Source organism: Eptatretus burgeri, chromosome 3 (assembly GCF_056783735.1).
Source record: "Eptatretus burgeri isolate ZD-2024b chromosome 3, Ebu_testis_v1, whole genome shotgun sequence".
Taxonomy (NCBI): domain Eukaryota; kingdom Metazoa; phylum Chordata; class Myxini; order Myxiniformes; family Myxinidae; genus Eptatretus; species Eptatretus burgeri.
Window position 1 is genome coordinate 126,192,543 of NC_140963.1, and position 25,000 is coordinate 126,217,542.

At 44.4% G+C, this 25,000-nt stretch overlaps 1 protein-coding gene across 3 annotated transcripts in view; it reads left to right on the plus strand.

Annotated features, from left to right (window-relative positions):
• LOC147030931 (dmX-like protein 2) overlaps positions 1-25,000 on the plus strand; it is a 504,858-nt gene that overhangs the window by 139,170 nt on the left and 340,688 nt on the right. For all 3 annotated transcript variants that reach the window (XM_085875495.1, XM_085875494.1, XM_085875496.1), the window contains 6 exons: positions 12,098-12,257; positions 15,019-15,252; positions 21,679-21,905; positions 22,137-22,866; positions 23,103-23,224; positions 23,400-23,489. In XM_085875495.1, coding sequence (XP_085731621.1) covers positions 12,098-12,257; positions 15,019-15,252; positions 21,679-21,905; positions 22,137-22,866; positions 23,103-23,224; positions 23,400-23,489 — 1,563 coding nt within the window. The remainder of the gene's footprint in view (positions 1-12,097; positions 12,258-15,018; positions 15,253-21,678; positions 21,906-22,136; positions 22,867-23,102; positions 23,225-23,399; positions 23,490-25,000) is intronic.

Below are 25,000 nucleotides of genomic sequence, written 5' to 3' on the forward strand. Positions count from 1 at the left end.
AACATATCTTGCAAAACTTCGTTTTGGCAAGATAACAAACAAACAAGCAGTCATAGACTGGTACTTACGAAATCGTCAACTTGACCTCTGACCTTGTCCAATAAAAGCTGTCTCTAGAGAAGGTAGCGACGCAAACTAGAAGTTTCTACGATGATTCTGTATCAAACCATCAGAAATCGTAACGTCGACCAAAGCAAAAATCTTCATTTCTCCACGCAATTATATTATACCTTAACGTAACTCGATGACTCGTCTGCTCGAGCGCACTGCATCATGGGACGACCCGTGACGCGTCGAGTGAAATTTTTTTATACAATCTTAAAACGTCTCCAAAACATCCGATTTTTACCAGAATTTCGACAACCCAGTTTTAAGCGTCCCAAGCGATCGCAAAAACCGAAGACAAAATTAAAATCGAAGTTAAAACCAACTCGTAACGTTGAGCGAAGCAAAAATACTCCATTTCTCCACATGAATTTACGGAATTATGTTTGACCTCACTGTGACTTTGACCTTTGACCGATTTTGACCAAAATCTAATCAGCACAAGCCATCACCCTCCTGAATCACGTGGTGAAATTTGACATTGGTAACTTCTTCCGTTCTCGAGTTATCCTGCCTACAAACAAACAAACAAATAAACAAGCAGTCATAGACTGGTACTTACGAAATCGTCAACTGGACCTCTGACCTTATCGAATAAAAGCTGTCTCGAGAGAAGGTAGCGACGCAAACCAGAAGTTTCTACGATGATTCTGTGTCAAACCATCAAAAATCGAATGTTTTGGATGTTTGACGTCACTGTGACCTTGACCTTTGACCGATTTTGACCAAAATCTAACCAGCACGAGCCATCACCCTCCTGAATCACGTGGTGCAATTTGACATTGGGAGCTTCTTCCGTTCTCGAGTTATCTTTACCAAACCATCAAAAATCTAATATTTGACCTCACTGTGACCTTGACCTTTGACCGATTTTGACCAAAATCTAATCAGCACTAGCCATCACCCTCCTGAATCACGTGGTGCAATTTGACATTGGGAGCTTCTTCCGTTCTCGAGTTATCGTGCCTACAAACAAACAAACAAACAAACAGAAACGGAAGTCATCAATATACTTTCGAAATCTTTAGATTTCATAAGTAACAAACAAGCAGTCATAGACTGGAACTTACGAAATCGTCAACTTGAGCTCTGACCTTGTCTAATAAAAGCTGTCTCTCGAGAAGGTAGCGACGCAAACCAGAAGTTTCTACGATGATTCTGTATCAAACCATCAAAAATCATAACGTCGACCGAAGCAAAAATTTCCATTTCTCCACGCAATTATACGTTAACGTAACTCAACGACGCGTCTGCTCGAGCACACTACATCCTGGGACGACCTGTGACGCGTCGAGTGAAATATTTTTTATACAATCTTAAAACGTCTCCAAGACATCCGATTTTTACCAGAATTTCTACAACCGAGTTTTAAGCGTCCTAAGCGATCGCATAAACCGAAGCAAAATTAAAATCGAAGTTAAAATGGAGTCGTAACGTCGAGCGAAGCAAAAATACTCCATTTCTCAACGTGAATTTATGGAATTTTGTTTGACCTCACTGTGACCTTGACCTTTGACCTATTTTGACCAAAATCTAAGCACGAGCCATCACCCTCCTGAATCACGTGGTGTAATTTGACATTGGTAGCTTCTTCCGTTCTCGAGTTATCGTGCCTACAAACAAACAAACAAACAAACTAGCAAACAAACAAACAGAAACAGAAGGCATCAATATACTTACAAAATCTAAAGATTTCGTCAGTAACAAACAAATGGAAGTCATCAATATACTTACAAAATCTTTAGATTTCGTAAGTAACAAACAAACAAACAAACAAACAAACGGAAGTCATCAATGTACTTACGAAATCTTTAGATTTCGTAAGTAACAAACAAGCAGTCATAGACTGGTACTTACGAAATCGTCAACTTGACCTCTGACCTTGTCTAATAAAAGCTGTCTCGACAGAAGGTAGCGACGCAAACCAGAAGTTTCTACGATGATTCTGTACCAATGCATCAAAAATCGAATGTTTGACCTCACTGTGACCTTGACCTTTGACCGTTTTGATCATCATCTAATCAGTACTAGCCATCAACCTCCTGAATCACGTGGTGTAATTTGACATTGGTAGCTTCTTCCGTTCTCGAGTTATCGTGCCTACAAACAAACACACAAACAAGCAGTCAGAGACTGGTACTTACGAAATCATCAACTTGACCTCTGACCTTGTCTAATAAAAGCTATCTCGAGAGAAGGTAGCGACGCAAACCAGAAGTTTCTGCGATGATTCTGTACAAAACCATCAAAAATCGAATGTTTGAGCTCACTGTGACCTTGACCTTTGACCGATTTTGACCAAAATCGAACCAGCACTAGCCATCACCCTCCTGAATCACGTGGTGTAATTTGACATTGGTAGCTTCTTCCGTTCTCGAGTTATCGTGCCTTCAAACAAACACAAACACACACACAAACAAGCAGTCATAGACTGGTACTTACTTAATCGTCAACTTAACCTCTGACCTTGTCTCATAAAAGCTGTCTCAACAGAAGGTAGCGACGCAAACCAGAAGTTTCTACGATGATTCTGTACCAATGCATCAAAAATCGAATGTTTGACCTCACTGTGACCTTGACCTTTGACCGTTTTGATCATCATCTAATCAGTACTAGCCATCAACCTCCTGAATCACGTGGTGTAATTTGACATTGGTAGCTTCTTCCGTTCTCGAGTTATCGTGCCTACAAACAAACACACAAACAAGCAGTCAGAGACTGGTACTTACGAAATCATCAACTTGACCTCTGACCTTGTCTAATAAAAGCTATCTCGAGAGAAGGTAGCGACGCAAACCAGAAGTTTCTGCGATGATTCTGTACAAAACCATCAAAAATCGAATGTTTGAGCTCACTGTGACCTTGACCTTTGACCGATTTTGACCAAAATCGAACCAGCACTAGCCATCACCCTCCTGAATCACGTGGTGTAATTTGACATTGGTAGCTTCTTCCGTTCTCGAGTTATCGTGCCTTCAAACAAACACAAACACACACACAAACAAGCAGTCATAGACTGGTACTTACTTAATCGTCAACTTAACCTCTGACCTTGTCTCATAAAAGCTGTCTCGACAGAAGGTAGCGACGCAAACCAGAAGTTTCTACGATGATTCTGTACCAATGCATCAAAAATCGAATGTTTGACCTCACTGTGACCTTGACCTTTGACCGTTTTGATCATCATCTAATCAGTACTAGCCATCAACCTCCTGAATCACGTGGTGTAATTTGACATTGGTAGCTTCTTCCGTTCTCGAGTTATCGTGCCTACAAACAAACACACAAACAAGCAGTCAGAGACTGGTACTTACGAAATCGTCAACTTGACTTCTGACCTTGTCTAATAAAAGCTATCTCGAGAGAAGGTAGCGACGCAAACCAGAAGTTTCTGCGATGATTCTGTACAAAACCATCAAAAATCGAATGTTTGAGCTCACTGTGACCTTGACCTTTGACCGATTTTGACCAAAATCTAACCAGCACTAGCCATCACCCTCCTGAATCACGTAGTGTAATTTGACATTGGTAGCTTCTTCCTTTCTCGAGTTATCGTGCCTTCAAACAAACACAAACACACACACAAACAAGCAGTCATAGACTGGTACTTACGTAATCGTCAACTTAACCTCTGACCTTGTCTCATAAAAGCTGTCTCCAGAGAAGGTAGCGACGCAAACCAGAAGTCTCTACAATGTCAAAATAATATAAAATAATTGCGTGGAGAAATTGAGATTTTTGCTTCGGTCGACGTTACGATTTTTGATGGTTTGGTGCAGAATCAGTCACAAAACCGTAATATTCGGCCATCCACCAACAATCTTTACATAATCCGACGGCTTGGCGAGTCAGGCATGCGACGATAACCTTTATTGGGATATAAAATTACTTTTAAACACCATCTTTATCGAAAACACCGTCAGCGCGCCACGGAAAACCTTTACGTGATTAACGACGCCTCTGCTCGAGCGCACTGCACCACGTGACGATCTGTGACGCGGCGAGTGAAATATTTTTTATTCAACCTTAAAACGTCTCCAAAACATCAGATTTTTACCAGAATTTCAACAACCGAGTTTTAAGCGTCCTAAGCGATCGCAAAAACCAAAGACAAAATTAAAATCGAAGTTAAAACGAACTCGTAACGTGGACTGAAGCAAAAATACTCCATTTCTCCACGTGAATTTATGGAATTGTTTGACCTCACTGTGACCTTGACCTTTGACCGATTTTGACCAAAATGTAATCAGCGCTAGCCATCACGCTCCTGAATCACGTGATGTAATTTGACATTGGTAGCTTCTTCCGTTCTCGAGTTATCTGTACCAAACCATCAAAAATCGAATATTTGACCTCATCGTGACCTTCACCTTTGACTGATTTTGACCAAAATCTAATCAGCACTTGCCATCACCCTCCTGAATCACGTGGTGTAATTTGACATTGGTAGCTTCTTCCGTTCTCGAGTTATCGTGACTACAAACAAACAAACAAACTGAAACGGAAGGCATCAATATACTTACGAAATCTTTAGATTTCGTCAGCAACAAACAACCAGTCATAGACTGGTACTTACGAAATCGTCAACTTGACCTCTGACCTTGTCTCATAAAAGCTATCTCTGGAGAAGGTAGCGACGCAAACCAGGAGTTTCTACGATGAATCTGTACCAAACCATCAAAAATCGAATGTTTTGGATGTTTGACCTCACTTTGACCTTGACCTTTGACCAATTTTGACCAAAATCTAATCAGTGCAAGCCATCACCCTCCTGAATCACTTGGTGTAATTTGACATTGGTTGCTTCTTCCGTTCTCAAGTTATCGTGCAAACAAACAAACAGAAACGGAAGGCATCAATATACTTCCGAAATCTTTAGATTTCTTAAGTGACAGAGGACATAAGTCATCAATATATTTACGAAATCAACAAACAAACAGAGGACGGATGTCCTCAATATACTTTCGATCTTTAGATTTCATAAGTAACAAACAGAGGCGATCAACATACTTGTCAAAAAAATTTTTTTTTTTCCAAGAAGGCGATCAAAATATTCGTCCACAATAAAATAATTTTTTTGCCAAGTAATAAGCACAACATATACAATCGCATACCACAGCCTGTAAGGCCAATGGTCCCCTTATCATCATCTTCAGATGGCGTATTTCTGAGCTGCCTCACACAATGCCTATGACTCAGATACCATCCGGCAGAGTTTTACTTGGTGCATCGTTTGCTGTCATATTTTTAATCGCTTGAAATGATTCCATGAAAAGTATGCAAAACTTCATTCCTTTGTTTAGGAAAAGGAAGGGATCAGAGGCGTGGGCAGGACTTTGATTGTCAATCAGCCTGATGGGGTGGGACCATTGGACACATTTGCCAAATGGCCAATCAAACCTCAATGTTTGTGGTTAACGGTGGAATATTATCAGGAAGTTGGTGATAGCAACAACCCACACATATTTCTGTGAAGTACTTGCTATTTCGAATGTTAGATAATCTATAAAGTTTGTACACTACCATTGCAATGTGAGCACATCTCTAAAGTTTGGACAACAACAATTGTAAATCGGTAAGTGTATATGTATTTTTTTTGAAGTAAAGAAACATGAAATAAAAACATTAAAAAAAAAAACAAGGATGTGGGGATGGTCCTCCAAAAAGTATGTAAACAAGGTCGGGATGGTCACAAGAAATGATCATGTGAAACCATTCCAACATCTTTCTTCCTTGAAAAGACAGTAAAATTGAACACGAACACACACGAACGAACACACACACGAACGAACACACACACGAACGAACACACACACGAACGAACACACACGCGAACGAACACACACGCGAACGAACACACACGCGAACGAACACACACGCGAACGAACACACACGCGAACGAACACACACGCGAACGAACACACACGCGAACGAACACACACGCGAACGAACACACACACGCGAACGAACACACACACGCGAACGAACACACACACGCGAACGAACACACACACGCGAACGAACACACACACGCGAACGAACACACACACGCGAACGAACACACACACGCGAACGGACACACACGCGAACGAACACACACACGCGAACGAACACACACACGCGAACGAACACACACACGCGAACGAACACACACACGCGAACGAACACACACACGCGAACGAACACACACACGCGAACGAACACACACACGCGAACGAACACACACACGCGAACGAACGAACACACACACGCGAACGAACGAACACACACACGCGAACGAACGAACACACACACGCGAACGAACGAACACACACACGCGAACGAACGAACACACACACGCGAACGAACGAACACACACACGCGAACGAACGAACACACACACGCGAACGAACGAACACACACACGCGAACGAACGAACACACACACGCGAACGAACGAACACACACACGCGAACGAACGAACACACACACGCGAACGAACGAACACACACACGCGAACGAACGAACACACACACGCGAACGAACGAACGAACACACACACGCGAACGAACGAACACACACACGCGAACGAACGAACGAACACACACACGCGAACGAACGAACGAACACACACACGCGAACGAACGAACGAACACACACACGCGAACGAACGAACGAACACACACACGCGAACGAACGAACGAACACACACACGCGAACGAACGAACGAACACACACACGCGAACGAACGAACGAACACACACACGCGAACGAACGAACGAACACACACACGCGAACGAACGAACGAACACACACACGCGAACGAACGAACGAACACACACACGCGAACGAACGAACGAACACACACACGCGAACGAACGAACGAACACACACACGCGAACGAACGAACGAACACACACACGCGAACGAACGAACGAACACACACACGCGAACGAACGAACGAACACACACACGCGAACGAACGAACGAACACACACACGCGAACGAACGAACGAACGAACGAGGACAGACGCGAACGGACGAACGAACGAACACACACGCGAACGAACGAACGAACACACACGCGAACGAACGAACGAACACACACGCGAACGAACGAACACACACGCGAACGAACGAACACACACACGCGAACGAACGAACACACACACGCGAACGAACGAACACACACACGCGAACGAACGAACACACACACGCGAACGAACGAACGAACACACACGCGAACGAGCGAACACACACACGGACGGACGAACGGACACACGCGGACGAACGAACGAACACACACACGCGAACGAACGAACACACACACGCGAACGAACGAACACACACACGCGAACGAACGAACACACACACGCGAACGAACGAACGAACACTCGAACGAACACACACGCGAACGAACGAACGAACTCTCGAACGAACACACACACGCGAACGAACGAACACACGCACGCGAACGAACGAACACACACCCGCGAACGAACGAACGAACACACACGCGAACGAACGAACGAACACACACACGCGAACGAACGAACGAACGAACACACACGCGAACGAACGAACGAACGAACACACACACGCGAACGAACGAACGAACGAACACACACACGCGAACGAACGAACGAACACACACACGCGAACGAACGAACGAACGAACACACACACGCGAACGAACGAACGAACGAACACACACACGCGAACGAACGAACGAACACACACACGCGAAGGAACGAACGAACAAACACACACACGCGAAGGAACGAACGAACGAACACACACACGCGAAGGAACGAACGAACGAACACACACACGCGAACGAACGAACGAACGAACACACACACGCGAACGAACGAACGAACGAACACACACACGCGAACGAACGAACGAACGAACACACACACGCGAACGAACGAACGAACGAACACACACACGCGAACGAACGAACGAACACACACGCGAACGAACGAACGAACACACACGCGAACGAACGAACGAACGAACACACACACGCGAACGAACGAACGAACGAACACACACACGCGAACGAACGAACGAACGAACAAACACACACACGCGAACGAACGAACGAACGAACGAACACACACACGCGAACGAACGAACGAACGAACACACACACGCGAACGAACGAACGAACGAACACACACACGCGAACGAACGAACGAACGAACACACACACGCGAACGAACGAACGAACGAACACACACACGCGAACGAACGAACGAACGAACACACACACACGAACGAACGAACGAACGAACACACACACGCGAGCGAACGAACGAACGAACGAACACACACACGCGAGCGAACGAACGAACACACACACGCGAACGAACGAACGAACGAACACACACACGCGAACGAACGAACGAACGAACACACACACGCGAACGAACGAACGAACGAACGAACACACACACGCGAACGAACGAACGAACGAACACACACACGCGAACGAACGAACGAACGAACACACACACGCGAACGAACGAACGAACGAACACACACACGCGAACGAACGAACGAACACACACGCGAACGAACGAACGAACACACACACGCGAGCGAACGAACGAACACACACACGCGAACGAACGAACGAACGAACACACACGCGAACGAACGAACGAACACACACCCACGCGAACGAACGAACGAACACACACACGCGAACGAACGAACGAACACACACGCGAACGAACGAACGAACACACACACGCGAACGAACGAACGAACGAACACACACACGCGAACGAACGAACGAACGAACACACACACGCGAACGAACGAACGAACGAACACACACGCGAACGAACGAACGAACACACACACACGCGAACGAACGAACGAACACACACACGCGAACGAACGAACGAACACACACACGCGAACGAACGAACGAACACACACACGCGAACGAACGAACGAACACACACACGCGAACGAACGAACGAACACACACACGCGAACGAACGAACGAACACTCGAACGAACACACACGCGAACGAACGAACGAACACTCGAACGAACACACACGCGAACGAACGAACGAACACTCGAACGAACACACACACGCGAACGAACGAACACACACACGCGAACGAACGAACACACACACGCGAACGAACGAACACACACACGCGAACGAACGAACACACACACGCGAACGAACGAACGAACACACACACGCGAACGAACGAACGAACACACACACGCGAACGAACGAACACACACACGCGAACGAACGAACACACACACGCGAACGAACGAACACACACACGCGAACGAACACACACACGCGAACGAACGAACACACACACGCGAACGAACGAACACACACGCGAACGAACGAACGAACACACACGCGAACGAACGAACGAACACACACGCGAACGAACGAACGAACACACACGCGAACGAACGAACGAACACACACACGCGAACGAACGAACGAACACACACACGCGAACGAACGAACGAACACACACACGCGAACGAACACACACACACTGTCTTTCCTCGGGACAATTATTGAATGAAAGATGCAGGGATGGTTTCACATGATCATTTCTCATGACCATACTTGCCTTGTTTACATACTTTTTGTAGTAATGATGGAGAATACGTGTTTTAAATTTCAACTTGATCGGACGCATGGTCTGGCAGCCAAAATTATTTGTTTTTTTTTATCTGGATTCTTTTTGATTTTTTTTTGGTGTTTTTATAAGAAGGCTCACTTGGCTGTGCCTGGATGGGTTTTAGGATGGTGGAGTAGCAGCTGAAATGTGAATCCTATCCAAGTTCCTCCTGATAACTTCATCTTTTCTTTTTGCTTGTTCGGGTTCCTTCTGAGTACTCCAATGCAGGACTGTACCCATTTGTTCTTCCATTTGATTTGAATTTAATTTATTTTAATCCCATTCTAAATTAATTTGAATTATAATAATAATAGACATCATGGGTCAGTGTCAGGTGTCCAATAAAAGCGGGGTTGCATCAAAGCGGGATGTCTTGGTACCTGGACATCACTGTCAGCAGTTATCTAGTGGCAGTTGTAATTATGTCTCGTTAATTACGTCACACACCAGCATACAAACGCCACACAAAATACACCAGACATAACAAGTCCTGGCGAGGGTTTGCATTTTCTGATTGTTGTTGTTCTTGTTTGCAATGTTTTTATTACTCGTTAATATTGTGATGAGGGAATGGGAATATTTCATGTTCCTTTTTATTTGTCTCACCCTGAAGGGTGTGTGTGTGTGTGTGTGTGTGTGTGTGTGTGTGTGTGTGTGTGTGTGTGTGTGTGTGTGTGTGTGTGCATATATATATATATATATATATATATATATATATATATATATATATGTATTTTTATCTTTAAAAGTGGTTTTCTCTGCAACCGCTTGTCTTCGATTGATGCAAAATTATATAAATAGGATGGATGATATGGGTATATGGGCCATCATAATGGCAGTGGGCCACAATAGTAGCATGTTCAGTTGATGATGGTTTTTTTTGTTCAGAATGAATGCGCGAGGCGAGATTATGCACTCAATGAGTGCCGTTCTTGTTGTTGGGGTTTTTCGTTGTCGATTCTTGTATATTTTATTTTTATCCGACTTTTTATCATCACTTGAAACATATTGACACAACTTTCACCGGAGGTGTGACTACTCATGTGGAATGTTTTAATGATAATTATTACGTCAAAGATCATGTGGCGTGGAAGCCATGTTGGAAAAAAGGGAAAAAATTTGGACCTCTGTCTCACTGAAACCGCTCCATGGAAAAAAAAAATTGAAGCTTGGCACATGTGTAGTACTCCCCATGGGAAACGAGTGATTTCTTTTTTTTTTGATGCCGGAGGTGACTTTGAGCCTGGTGTTGGTGTAGTGGTTTGGGCAGCGGCTTGGGATCCAAAAGGTCCTGAGTTCAAGCCCCGTCGGGCCACTGAATTAATACACTAGGGGGTTGACTCAGCCTGTCATCCTTCCGAGGTCGGCGAAATGAGTACCAGTATACTGGGCCGGTGTATACCCCGGTTAAAATAGGTGTGCCATATCCCTGTGTCGTAAGAGGTGACCAGGGTTGCGTCAGAAAGGGCATCCGGCGTAAAACATGTGCCAAATCACTATGCAGATCATACGGATGATCCGCTGTGGCGACCCCTAACGGGAGCAGCCGAAAGAAGAAGAAGAAGAAGGTGACTTTGTTATGACGTCACAATTGCATATGTCAAACACTCTATACGATCAGTATGCAAATTTTTGAGGGCCATCTCAGGATAAATTGTATGGGGGCAAAAATTGATGACATCATCGGTCACGTGGTTTTGCAGCCTTCGAGTTTTTAACATAAAATCCTTGAAAAATCATCTCCGAAACGGCTGAACAGATTGAGGTGAAACTTTTCACAGGTATGATTGCCTATCCATGAGGAACAAAAAGTTATCCACCTGTGATGTCGTAGGTCACACGGCATCCACAATAGAATTACCCCAAAACCTTGAAAAATCTTCTTCTCCAGAACAGCTTGACAGATTGAAGGGAAACTTCACCGATGTGTTCCCCCAAGCCTTGGGGATACCAGGGTGTTCACAAATAATTAATGAGTCATTTGGTCTGGCAGTCGTATTGGATTGAATGACAATCTTAAAAATTCTCTCTCTCAAACCGCTTCATCAATGGACGTGAAATGTCACAATAATGATCTAGTTGTAATGGGGAATATATGTTTTAAATTTCAACCTGATTGTACGTATGGCCTGGCAGCCAGAATTATTTAATATTTTGAATCTGCGTTCAGGGATTTTAATCGAACTCGGTAAAAGTATGTATATTGATGTCATTATGTGGGCAGAGGCATATCTGGTGACGTCGTGACATCGAAGAGTGCCATGCAAGTTTTTCTATATTTTGAAACAAATGTGGCTTATGTTTTTTTTCTTTCCCTTCTTTTTTGTGACTCAGTTGATCACCCACTTAAATCAGTGGAGGACTGGAAAGCAAAGAGATCTACCTGATGCTGCACTCCTTCCCAGGCTTGCTCAGTGCACCCTTCCCAACATAGGCTCTGCGATTGCACCGCTGCCTCACTTCCACATCGCTGCCAGCATCAACCCCAAGACCGGTCAGCTTTTCTTTTAACTTGTGACATTTCACTGTGCTGTCTCAGATTCAGATATTGAAACGACCAGTGGTGAAAGTTTAGGCTGATTGTTTTAATTTGTTATTAAATAATAGTACTGTTTAACTTTGTGTAGCGATAGAAGAAGCATTCATCTGTGATGAAAGTAAGAAAATTTGGAGTACAGAATATCTGCAGGGGAGTTTACATTGGAAGGTCATAAAAGGAATGCAATTTGTGAGGGAGTGGTTGTCAGTCAAATCATCAGAGGAAGAAGACACCCTCCTTTTGCATCTCTGGATGCATAGGGCTGCCGAGGCAGTTTTTCCTTGGCGAGGGGACACAATCCTAGACTATTCGTCACTGATACAGGATACTCGAATGGCTCATTCCTCCCAGTGAGCTGGTACTCATTTTGCTCACCGCGGAAGGATGAAAGGCTGAGTTAACCCAGCTGGTGTTATTTTAATGGCACGAAAGGGGCTCTAACTTGGGACCCTATGAAATTATTAATAATTACTGAAGTCAGCCACCTTAACTGCAAAGCTAACATCATGTGTTTGTAAGTGGAGGGGAGGATGTATTTATCAATTTTGCATTCGTAATACATAATTGTATGACAGTTTAGAAACTAAATTGGAGGCTATCTTGACAAGTTTCTTCAAAAATAGACATGGGGTTTCTGTGATGCAAAATTAAAGCTTGCTTATTACACGACAGCAGTGATCATCACTATTTTTTAGAAGGTCCACTTTTGCTGATAAGGCGTCAGTGTGAGAGCCACCACACCACCTGCAGGACTCCAAAATGGCTGCTATTAGGCCCCGCCTCTACGCACTTTTTATTTTATTTTATTGTTCTTGTGGTGACTGGGCTGCAAGCAAAATCGTTTGCATACTGCCATCGACTGATGTAGTGATGTTACTTTTAAGCTTCGCATTGGAACACTCATTTGAAACCACTGGGTCAATTTGATAGCATTTATGGTGGATTATGATGGGGTGTTTTCACATTGTGTATTATCGGCCGTGCGTCAGGGGGCGCACTTTATGCCACCAGGGGCCGCCAGTGGCTCGCAGGCCACACAATGAAGAACAGAGCACAACAGAGTTAAGTAAGTCTGTTTGATTGACATTTGGTTCGACAATGTCCTCCACGCAATAATACATGCTCTCCTTGATTGGCTAAAAAAAAATTAAGTGAATTCATGAATATCATACATTATTGGTTTTTTTTCCTGGTGTTTGTTCTTGAATAACCAGGTTGTTGCATTTATAAACTATAATGGCACTCGGTAGAGCGCATACCTCTACCACGTAATGCTTGATCCATGAGAACATATCAGGCCCAATACATTTTTGAGATATTATGCGATACAATGTTTTTGGTCCTGTCTCTCAATGGTGAAGAATCACTTTGAAAATTAAATAACACTCGTATCCAGATCCGGATTCGGATCTTCACCTAAATCGAATCAATTTGTCTTTGCCACACACCCAATGTGTCCACCTCGTTTTGTTTGAATCCGTCCACAACTTTTTGAGATATTGTGCTGTATATTGTTTTTGCCCTCTCAATGGTGAAGAATCACTTAAAAAATTGTCTCAGTCGGATCCGGATACAGATCTTCACCAAAATCTAATCAGTTCATCCTTGTCACACACCGAACCTGCCCACAAAATTTCATCCGGATCTGTCCACAACCGTTTGAGATATCCTGCGCACAGACAAACAGATAAACAGACAGAAAGGGGTGAAAACATAACCTCCTTCACCTTCGGTGGCAGAAGTAATAAACCAGCAGATAACCCATTTCCACACAGCTGTTGTCATGGAATTTGTTCCCAATGGAGGGTGGAATGCTTATGGAGTTTGCCAAGTCAGAATAATAGTCACTAACTGTTGAGACTGCTCGGGTTTCTCGGTGAAGTCAATCGACGAAAACGGAATTGTATGTTTAACTGAATTTACTCGTTTGTGTTTAAATTATTTTTTACTTTCGATAGGTCTGTGAACAAGCGACTTTAAGCCTGTCCGCCGCCCATGTGCACAACAAAAATGCACTTAACTCAAAATTGCGTGAATATCGATATTTTTAGACCTCCGGATCGTGTGCACACCAAAAATGCGCTTAACTCAAAATTGCGTGAATATCGATATTTTTAGACCTCCGGATCCAAGAGCTCCTCAATGAGGTATCATTCAGCATTATATGTGCTGTGGTTATAATATTTACCCTCTTCAGACACAATTGCTCATCCTGCATTTATATCGGTATACATATAGAACAGATTTAGATTAGATATTGATACCAACTTTCCATATGTTTTTGCGCCCCCCACACCTCTGACAAGGATTGGAGATGGGGGAGGGGGGGCATTAAAATGAGTCTCACCCGGTTGCTCGTTTATTTATTGATTGCGGTCTTTCTGACCGACCGATCATCCGTCCATGTGCTTTTGTGCACGTGATATTTCAAAAAACGTTGAACATTTAGCTTTTATATTACATTTATCTTTTCCTCATGACATGATCTCAACCTGGCTTTATCACAGCTGTGATTGGCTTAATTATGTTGCCATGGCAACCTTCTTGGGAACTTTGCTTGTGTTTGCAGTATTTCAAAAAACGTTCAAGATTTAACTTTCATATTACACAGATCAAATTTAAAAAAGAAAACGTTTATACAGAAGAACCTTGCCTCCGAAAATGCTCTGTTTTCCTTGCAGCAGATACAGTACACCTTTATATTAACCTGTTGCAGACATCCCCTTGCTTCCTATGATGGGTTTACATGGTGCTGCTGGAGGGGCCCCATTTGTGGTCCATTGGCTTGGCAACAAAGAAATTACATTTGAGCTCGCAATTAATTCCTACTTGGGGCAGCTTCGCACCAAGGCCTGTCCACACGTCTCGGAAAACGGCAGTTCTGAAAACCTTTGCCAAGATCACACGGTGGATGAAGAACATCATCATCATCATCATCGCACAGATAACGGTACAGCTTGGGGTGGGGGGCAGCAATGGGGGATGTATAATAAGGATCTGAAGTCGTTTAAAATCTCAAATTTGTTTTATTTTGCTGGAATATTGTTTGTTTATGATTGAAAGAGTGTGCTTGTGACTCATTATCTCATAATTACTGGGTGTTGACTTTCATTGTGTTGAATTGAGTCATTTTCCCTTTCCCTTTTTTGGGTAAGTCTTACATTTTATCATCATGATGTTAACTTGTTCCTAATTCTGAGAGCTCACCCCCCACACCTTATTGGTTCAATATCCATGTCTGCACAGTGTGGTGATCGCTATTTTATCGTACAAGCTCAGAGATAACACAATAAATAGATAAATTACCCTCACGGATCTATTCTCATTGAAGTTGTCATTATTTACCGATCTGCCTCACAAATTGTCATTTTGCCATCATTTGTGGCTCCCCCTCCCCTCCTCCCCCCCCAAAAAACCCCAAAAACATATCTTTAAAGCCAAATTGTCATATATGTGTGTTTTTAATGGGTTCACTGTATTATTTGCAACATCGACGGGATATATACTGCTCACCGGCTCCAAATTAGTGGCATGTGCCTGACGATACATAATATTTTCACCATTCATGCTCAATTTTCGACCTCCAAAATTAATGTTATATGGGCTCAACCAATGGGCCATGGCTTTGAGTGTAGGTCAAAAAGAGGAACAAACAAGTCAAACAATTTTGTTTTTTTTTTAATCAAAACTGAAACAACTCCCCCAACAAGCCTTGCAGACAGAGACAGGATACCGAACAGGTGAACAGGAATGAAATAGGCAAAGGGAGAAGGCAGGAACACGAGCAGGAACCAGGGATGATGCCGAAACACTTCTCAGGCGAGGCAAACTTTCCCGTTCTATGCTCTCCCTCCAGCCCACATAATCTGCCAAAACACATCCCCTCGCTCTCTCGACAATACCACTCCTCCCAGACGATCCAAGCTCCCACCCTCCGTGGGATTTATTTGCACTTCTCTCTTTGAGGCCACACCCAGCCCCCACCTGGTGACGTCGCAGGAAGCTGTTCGTACATTTGATTCACCTCAAACCCCGACTAATTATTACCACGCATCACCCTCCGTAATATTGTCAGGTCAAGTCAGATTAGATCTTTAACTTGCTTCAGGTACCATGTAAGCCTGTACAAACCTGTTCCATGTTCGGGTTGTCGGCGACTAAACCGCCTTCCCCACTAAGTTTCTTGGTGCGGAGGGTGTATGACATGGACATCCAGCAGGATTAAAAACAAAACCTGACAAAGGGTGTGGAGAAGCTCCTTGTGAGCCAACAGCCATCCATATCTAATGCCCAACTGTGTCTGCAGACGTCCTCCTCCAGTTGGGTTACTTCTTATTCAGAGGTTGGTGGCAGGATTTGCACTGGGGCCATCGTAAAACCCTTCATTCCACAAAACGTACCAAAAGCACAAAGAAATCTGAAACCCACTCCGTGAGAGTACCTCCCGTGCAGCTTCCCTTCGCAGGGCAGCTCAGAAGATAACGGGATTGGGGAAAAGCCTTCAGGACCCCCAATTTTTGATGATAGGAAGGAAACCACAGGGTAACAATCCCGGGTCAGATTGTGGGAGAGAGTGTCAGGGTGGTGTTGAGGTGTCGTCCACCAGACGGCGGTCTCCTTGGGTTAATCTGAGGCGGTCCCTTCGGGTGGGTGCCTGGAATGTCCGATCCCTAAGAGAGGATTATCACCTGTTTGTTATCATCTGAGCTCAAGCGTTTGGACATCGGTATTGCAGCACTCTCTGAGGTTCGGAGACCGGAAGGTGTTGCTGTAGCTGTGTCCAATAAGCTGACTCAAATGATAATTGAGGTAACACCCGGCAACGATCGTATTATTAGACCAAGGATTCATCACTCCTTGGGTGTCATTTCTCTGGGCTCTGTATCTGCTACGACTGAGGGGCCTGATCTGACCATGAAGGACGCATTCTACGCCACGCTCTAGTCTGTGGTTGATCAGTGCCCCAAGCGAGATACACTTCTCGTCTTGGGGGATTTCAATGTATCGACTGGAACTGACAGGGATGGTTATGACATGTGTGTTGGTCCCCATGGGTCTGGAACTGTGAACCAGAATAGCACTAAGTTCCTTGACTTTGCAAGAAGTCATGGACTTAGGGTGGCCGGTTCATGGTTTCATTGCCCACAAGCTCATCGCTGGACTTGGTATTCCAACGCTGACGGTGTGCAAAGGAGATTGACGTGAACCACGTGCTCGTTGTTGATCGCTGGAGGGTGATCCATAACTGCAGGGTCTACCGGAGTGCTCAGTTCCTCAATACTGACCACTGGCTTGTTGTCGCAACTCTGAAGTTGCACCTTAGATCTAGGAGAATGGTACCATCCCAGCCTAGGCTGGATGTTGGCAAGCTCAAGGATGAGAGGGCAGATGAGTTTGCGAACAGACTGAGTGGAGATTTGGGGGGGTCTGGGTGCTTTGGGGGATCCTGAAGAGTTGTGGAGTCCCCTCCAGACCACCGTCCTTGATGTTGCCTGTAGACGTCTTGGAACTCACCGGAGGGTGAATTTTGTCTCAAGGGACAACTGCAAACCATTGCCCAGAGTTGCAGAGCTGAGCTGTTCAGGGAGCTGAGGCGTAAAACTGTACGTGCACTCAGGGTGGACAAGGAAGCCGATATGTGAGGAATCTGTGAGGGTTTTTACTGTAGAGCATCACCTGCGGTCAAGTGATTCTCGTCCTGCTTACAGTGGAATTTGCACATTGTTTTCGTCCAAGCCCATCCCTCGGTGTACTGCAGTGAGAGCAGAGGGTGGTAGGCTCTTGACAGAGGAGTCCGAAGTGAAGGCCCGCTGGGCCAGTTACTTTGAGCGGTTGGACCAGGCTGATCCACTAGCTGGCGAGTTGGATGTCAGGGGTGTTACAATCCCTATTGCTGACCCTCCAATCAACTGTGGTCCACCTTCGTTTGTGGAAACAGGCTGCGGTGAACCGGTTTAAATGGGGTCAAGCTCCAGGGATCTGTGGCATCCATGCTGAACTTCTCAAGACTGGTGGAAATGCTGCACTCGTGTCGTTGCATGCAGTTCTGTGCTCTGCCTGGAACACAGGCATCATCCCAACTGACTGGAGTAGGGGCCTTGTTGTCCCTCACTGGAAAGGAAAGGGTGATCGCCAAGACTGCAACAACTACTGAGGGGTGACGCTGCTCTCAGTGCCAGGCAAGGTCTTTTCTCGGATAATTCTTGATCGGGTTCACCACCATCTGCTTGAGCATCAGCTCCCAGAGCAGTCAGGCTTTATACCAAAGAGGTCAATGATTAACGTATCCTTGCTTTTCGGGTCCTCACCTAACGCAGACGAGAGTTTCGGCAGGGACTGCTCGCAGCCGATGTTGATCTCTGTAAAGCATTTGATTCAGTGAATCGGCATTCCCTCTGGCGGATTCTTGTTCTTCGTTGGGGCCACCAAAACTGATCAATCTGATGTCTGAACTATATTCTGGTGCTGAAAGTGCTGTGAGATGTGGTGATACCATCTCTGACTTATTTTCAGTTGTAAATGGAGTTTGTCAGGGGTGTGTACTGGCCCTCACGCTTTTCAGCACTTGTATGGACTGGATCCTGGGGAGAATGTCGGAGAGATCAAGCTGCGGTGCATCGTTTGGGAATGTCAAGATCGCTGACCTTGATTTCGCAGATCATGCAGTCATCTTTGCGGAGACTCCAGATATCCTTTTTGGGGCCCTCAAGGTGCTGAATGAGGAGTCTGAGCCTCTTAAATTGTGGGTTTCCTGAGTCAAAACTAAGATCCAGGGTTTCAATGATATCTTTGATGCTGCTATCTTGTCTGTACCTGCTTGTGGTGACGATGTTGAGGTTGTGAAGAGATTCACTTACCTTGATAGTGGTGTTCATGTTTCTGCTGGCTGTGAGCCAGAGGTGAAGAGACATCTGGGTCCAGCCTGTGGAGTCATGGATTCACTGGATCATGGGGTGTGGTGCTGCGGGTACCTGTGCAGAAGAACGAAAGTCCGAGTCTTCATGTCCTTGATGTTTCTCGTCTCGCTCTACGGATGTGAGACTTGTACTCATTCGAGGTCTCTTCAAAGACTCCTTGGCAATCGCTGGTCGGACTTTGTGTCCAGCAAGCATTTGCTGAGAGAGACTCAAATGAGATTTGTTACCTGCAGAGTCTGTGAGAGTCAGCTGCGGCTGTATCGACATGTGGCTCGTTTTCTTGATGCTGAGCCTGCTCACCAGATTCTCTCAGCGAGGAAGTGTTGTGAGTGGAAGAGGACAATTGGCCGACCACATGCCTTGTGGTTGCAGTGGGTTGATCAGCATCTCAAGGAGATGGGGTTGGTCCAAGCATTTGCCTGGGGGATGGCCAGAAGCCCCTGGAATACTGGCAAAAGTGGACGCAACGGCGCGCTGCTTCGGCGCATGCTCCCATTCCTGAGCTTACCCTCCGTATGATGGACATTTTTGACATGCATATACATTCATGACGTTGTCAACATGACATCAAGTGCATGACATAAAAATAGACATGAAAACAGAGTCTTTGTAGTGGCTGTCATGGAATTCAAATTCCAGACACTTGAGGTTTCACTCGTGCATGAAATCCGCAGTCCTGTTGGCACTCGTGTATATTTGATTTGCCTTGTTCAGAAAGTTGTGGATAAATTTATTTTTGACATTTGAGTTCACATCAACATCTTCCAAGTAAGACATCCTGTAAGTTCCAAGAAGGTGGCTATCCATGAGACTCTCACAACAATTTTTTGTTGTTGCAAAAAATGTTGATCTTTGACAAATATACGTTGTCGTGGTCGACTCCGTTTCCAAAATATAATCGATATAATCAACATTTTGTGTAAAATTTGCTGGAAATCTCTGATGGAGCTGATGTGAAGTGGTGTTGGCTTTGACGTGGAGAAAGCGGGCAGGAAATTAACCCATGCTTAATGTCATTCGTTGACCATTAATATGTCCTCTTTATACAGTGCCTTCAAAAAGTATTCATACCCCTTGACTTTTTCACATTTTGTTGTGTTACAGCCAGAATTTAAAATGGTTTCGATTGAGATTTTTTATTTTTTTTTTGTTACTGATCTCCACATAATGCCACCTAAAATGTCAAAGTGGAATTTTGTTTTTAGAAATTTTTACAAATTTATTAAAAACAAGAAGGGCACTCGGTCTAGCGCTTACCACCTCCGCTACGCAAGGCCTGATCCAGTGGAACATATTGAGCCCAATAACTTTTTGAAATATCATGCCAAATATTGTTTTCAGCCCAATCTCTCAAGGGTGAAGAATCACATTATAAATTAAATAATTATCGAATCCAGATTTGGATTTGGATCTTCACCAAAATCGAATCAATTTGTCCTTGTCACACACCCAACCTGTCCAGAAAGTTTCGTCTGAATCCGTCCACAACTTTTCGAGACATCATGCTATATATTGGTGTTGCCCCCATCTTGCAATGGTGAAGAATCCCTTTAAAAATCTCGGATCCAGATCTGGATTTGGATTTTCACCAAAATTGTGTTCAATTCTTCCAAGTCACACACCCAACGTGTCCACCAAGTTTCGTCCGAATCCGTCCACAATTTTTTTCAGATATCGTGATATTTATCGTTTTTGGCCAAATCTCTCAATGGTGAAGAATCGTTTTAAAAATTCTTGTATTCGGATGCAGATCTTCACCAAAATCTAATCAGTTCGTCCTTGTCACACACCCAACCTGTCCACCAAATTTCATCCGAATCCGTCCACAACATTTCGAGATATCATACACACAAACAGACAGAAAGGGGTGAAAACATAACCACCTTCCACCCCCGGTGGGGGAGGTAATGAAAAGCTGAAATGTCTTGAGTCAATAAGTATTCAACCCTTTCGGTATGACACTCCAAATTGAGATCAGGTGCATCCAATTTCATTTTATCATCCTTGAGATGTTTCTTCAATTTGATTGGAGTCCACCTGTGGCCAACTCAATTGAATGGACATAATTTCGAAAGAAGTACACCTTTCTCTCTCAGCTCCCACAGTTGACAGTGCACGTCAGAGCAGAATCTCGACCATGAAGTCCAAGGAACTGTCTGCAGAACTCTGAGATAGAATTGTGAGGAGGCATAGATATGGGGAAGGGTATTGAACAATTTGTCGTGTGTTGAAAGTTGTGAAAAAGTGAAAAAGTCAAGGGGTGTGAATACTTTCTGAAGGAACTGTAACTCAAAAAAGTTTGTGCGTTTGTGTTTCATAAAAAGAAAAATAATTGTGGCCTGTCAATCACAATTAAACAGAAATTGAGAATATCTGCCTTCTGCTGAGATCTTAATTATATTGATACGCAGAGAAAACTTTCAGAGATGTAGCAAATTTCCCACCCTTTTTTATCACAGATGCAGATGAGACATTGGTCCTGCAGAACAACCATTCAGAGTTGCATGATGATGCTCTGAGTGGCGAGTTTGCGTGGCGTATCACAGCACGTCTTGACTCACTTGTGGATGAGTGGCGGAAAAGGCCAGAGATGGTGTTTAGTGTCCATCCTCTTGATGGTTCCTTCCTTGTGTGGCATTTGGATGGTTTAGATGTGGGGCCAGCCGGGCACTGCCGACAGCTCCAGGTACCTTGAATTGTGGTGGCGGAATGAATCCGAGTGCTCGTCATATTTTAACAGAAAAAAAATCACTTACTTTACAACTTGACACATTGCTTGCTTGGTGTGAATCCATTCAATGTCAACTATCTTGTTTTTGTGAAATGCAGTGAATGCAGGCAGGTGCCCTTTTTATTTTCTCCTCTAAATCATAATCTTCTTCATAATATTTGCATTCTTCCATTTCATTACACCAAGGTCTGCTTCTCCTCACGAATCCCTGTTGCATTCCCTGCTGGTGATGCTAATTCTCTCTCCGAGTTCGTATTTCTACACACTGCTCCACTACCAGACCATATTGCCTCCCTACCTGTTCCTTCCCGGGCATCTGGATTTCCTCGAACTTCTTCTGACACTCCAGTGCCGACAACAGTGGGACGCCCGTCACTCCCACGCCCCAGTGCTTGGTCCCCATCAGCCCGCCTTGTCACAAAGCATGCCGATGGCTCTCTCAACCAATGGGCCTTGGGGCTTGGTGAGGACTACTGTGCCGTGCTGAGTGTATTACACCTTGCACGCTACTGTGGGCATCGCTTTCAGCTAAGTGGGCAGGCCTGCCATGCTGTGCTACCATTGTTGCTCACGACCTCCCACTACGCTCATGCACCCACTCCCACCACTCCATCACAACCTTGCCATAATGGCAACTGCAGCATTGCCAAGTACAGAACAATGGATGATGGTCGGATTGTCGGCAAACCGTCCTGCATGAGCCCGCAAAAACCTTTTCCTGAAGATGGCTTTGTGGAAAAGCCTTCGGTAGGTCATGGTGCAGTACGAAGTGAATTGATCCTTTGGCGCGTAGATCCAGTAAGCCCATTGTCCTACCAGGGTGGTGTTTTGGAGCTTGCCTGCGTGACATCACAGTACCGCACCGCATTTTCACACATCGCCTGGCTGCCGACCGAAGTACCAGCTTACTGTTTGGGTGAGTGCCATTGCTGAAGAGATGTGCCAAAGACAGTCATTATGAGCTCAAAAATGATGACCAAACGATTAAAATATATATATATATATATATATATATATATATATATATATATATATATATATATATATATATATATATATATATATATATATATATATATATATATTGTGAAAACAAAATCGATTTTACTTTCTTGCGATATTTTTGTGATGCTAATCTGTGGATTCATTCAGGAACTTATTGCAATTCTCCAAGCGCTTGTTTTGTTGCATCGGATGGACACAGTCTGCGCCTTTACCAGGCTGTCATCGATGCTCGCAAGCTACTGGAGGAGCTGTCAAAACCCAAGCTCTCGGTAGGCAAGAGATCAGGAGCAACCAGACTCTTTCTGTGTTTCCAGAAGTGAGGCCTTCCTTTGGCAATGTCAAGGTCATGGTGTTCCTTGGCAAGCAAGGTTCTTCCTGACTTACTTAGGTGCTGGATGAAGCAACCTCAAAAGCAATTTTAAATCTCCATGTGTTTTCCTGCAGAGGCTGGTAGGAAAGGCTTTCAGTATCGTCAGCCAGCAGTCGACTGCCCACCCTGGCTGCGTAATCGAGCTGGACATCATTTCAGATCAGGTCTGTATTTTAGCAGTGACTTGCTCTTGCTTTGACCGAATATTGTTTTTTAATCAAAATATTTTGGCATTGTAAGTTTCTTTTCACTGATCAAGTTATTTTGTTTTGCATGCGATTGCCACCTCTTGTCCAGTGAGAATAATCATCTGCTTTTTAAAAGTATGTTTATGCTGCTAATTATTGGATCCATTTTAAATCTTCTTCTTCTTCTTTCGGCTGCTCCCGTAAGGGGTCGCCACAGCGGATCATCCGTATGATCCGCATAGTGATTTGGCACATGTTTTACGCCGGATGCCCTTCCTGACACAACCCTGGTCGCCTCTTACGACACAGGGATATGGTACACCTATTCTAACCGGGGTATACACCGGCCCAGTATACTGGTACGCATTTCGCCGACCTCGGAAGGATGACAGGCTGAGTCAACCCCCTGGTGTATTAATTCAGTGGCCCAACGGGGATTGAACTCAGGACCTTTTGGATCCCAAGCACTGCCCGAACCACAGCGCCAACACCAGGCTCTGGATCCATTTTAAATGTCCTGCAATAATATTTATTTTAATTTGTATTTAAATTTTTTGCATTTATTTCTTTATTTTTCTTCCATTTCTACTTCTTCCTGAGTTTTCCCTTCCACTTTTGTGATTGGGAATTTGTGACTGTACCATCTTGTTTACCCTGTGTTATCTCCTTGCTCTCATTCCTCCCCATGTCCCTTATCCCTGTATGTCTCCATTTTCTCTCTCTACCCTGCTGTTGGTGTGTTTTCCCACATCCTCCCCAACTTCACCTCTTTCTGCTGTTATTACCTCCGCCACCAAAGGTAGGAGGTTATGTTTTCACCCCTGTGTGTCTGTCTTTGTTTGTCTGTTTGTTTGTGTGCAGGATACTTTATTTTGAGCAACTCGGTGGATCATTTGTTAATTTTTGTCACAAATTCTGCATCAACTCTTTCTTCCTGGGCCCCTCATCGGGCTCACCAACTCAGGTGACCAATTATTCTGGAGAGCACGACAACATTTCGTCCTCGTTCATGCGCCACATCTACTGAGCACAGAGTGAAGGCAGCTGAATTGCTCTGTCATTAGCATAGTCATTGTGGGGTTTTGGAATTTGATGAGGGTGTAGGTGATGACTCGTCAACTCAATACTCATCAATGCTGGCAGAGGGGACACCCAGCTAATTTTCGATCAGAGGGATGGTGCAATCACTTGCAAAACACCCTGCCTGTGAAGCATTATGGTTGACAGTTCCAGTCAAGTTGAGATTGCAACCCAGACAAGATAGCTAAAGGGTGAATGAATACCTTACCTCTGAGCTATCCTGCCAGCCCTAATTCTGCATCATTGGCAGAAGTGTTGTTTGTTCTTCTTTTTTTTTTAGTTTAGCAGTTTTTTTTGAAAATAGTTTTACATCTTTTAATCTGACTATATTAAATATGGCAATTAATAGTCTGTGTGTGTATGTACATCAAAAAATCTTAGAAAAGAACAGGGCTGGGCCGATCTAC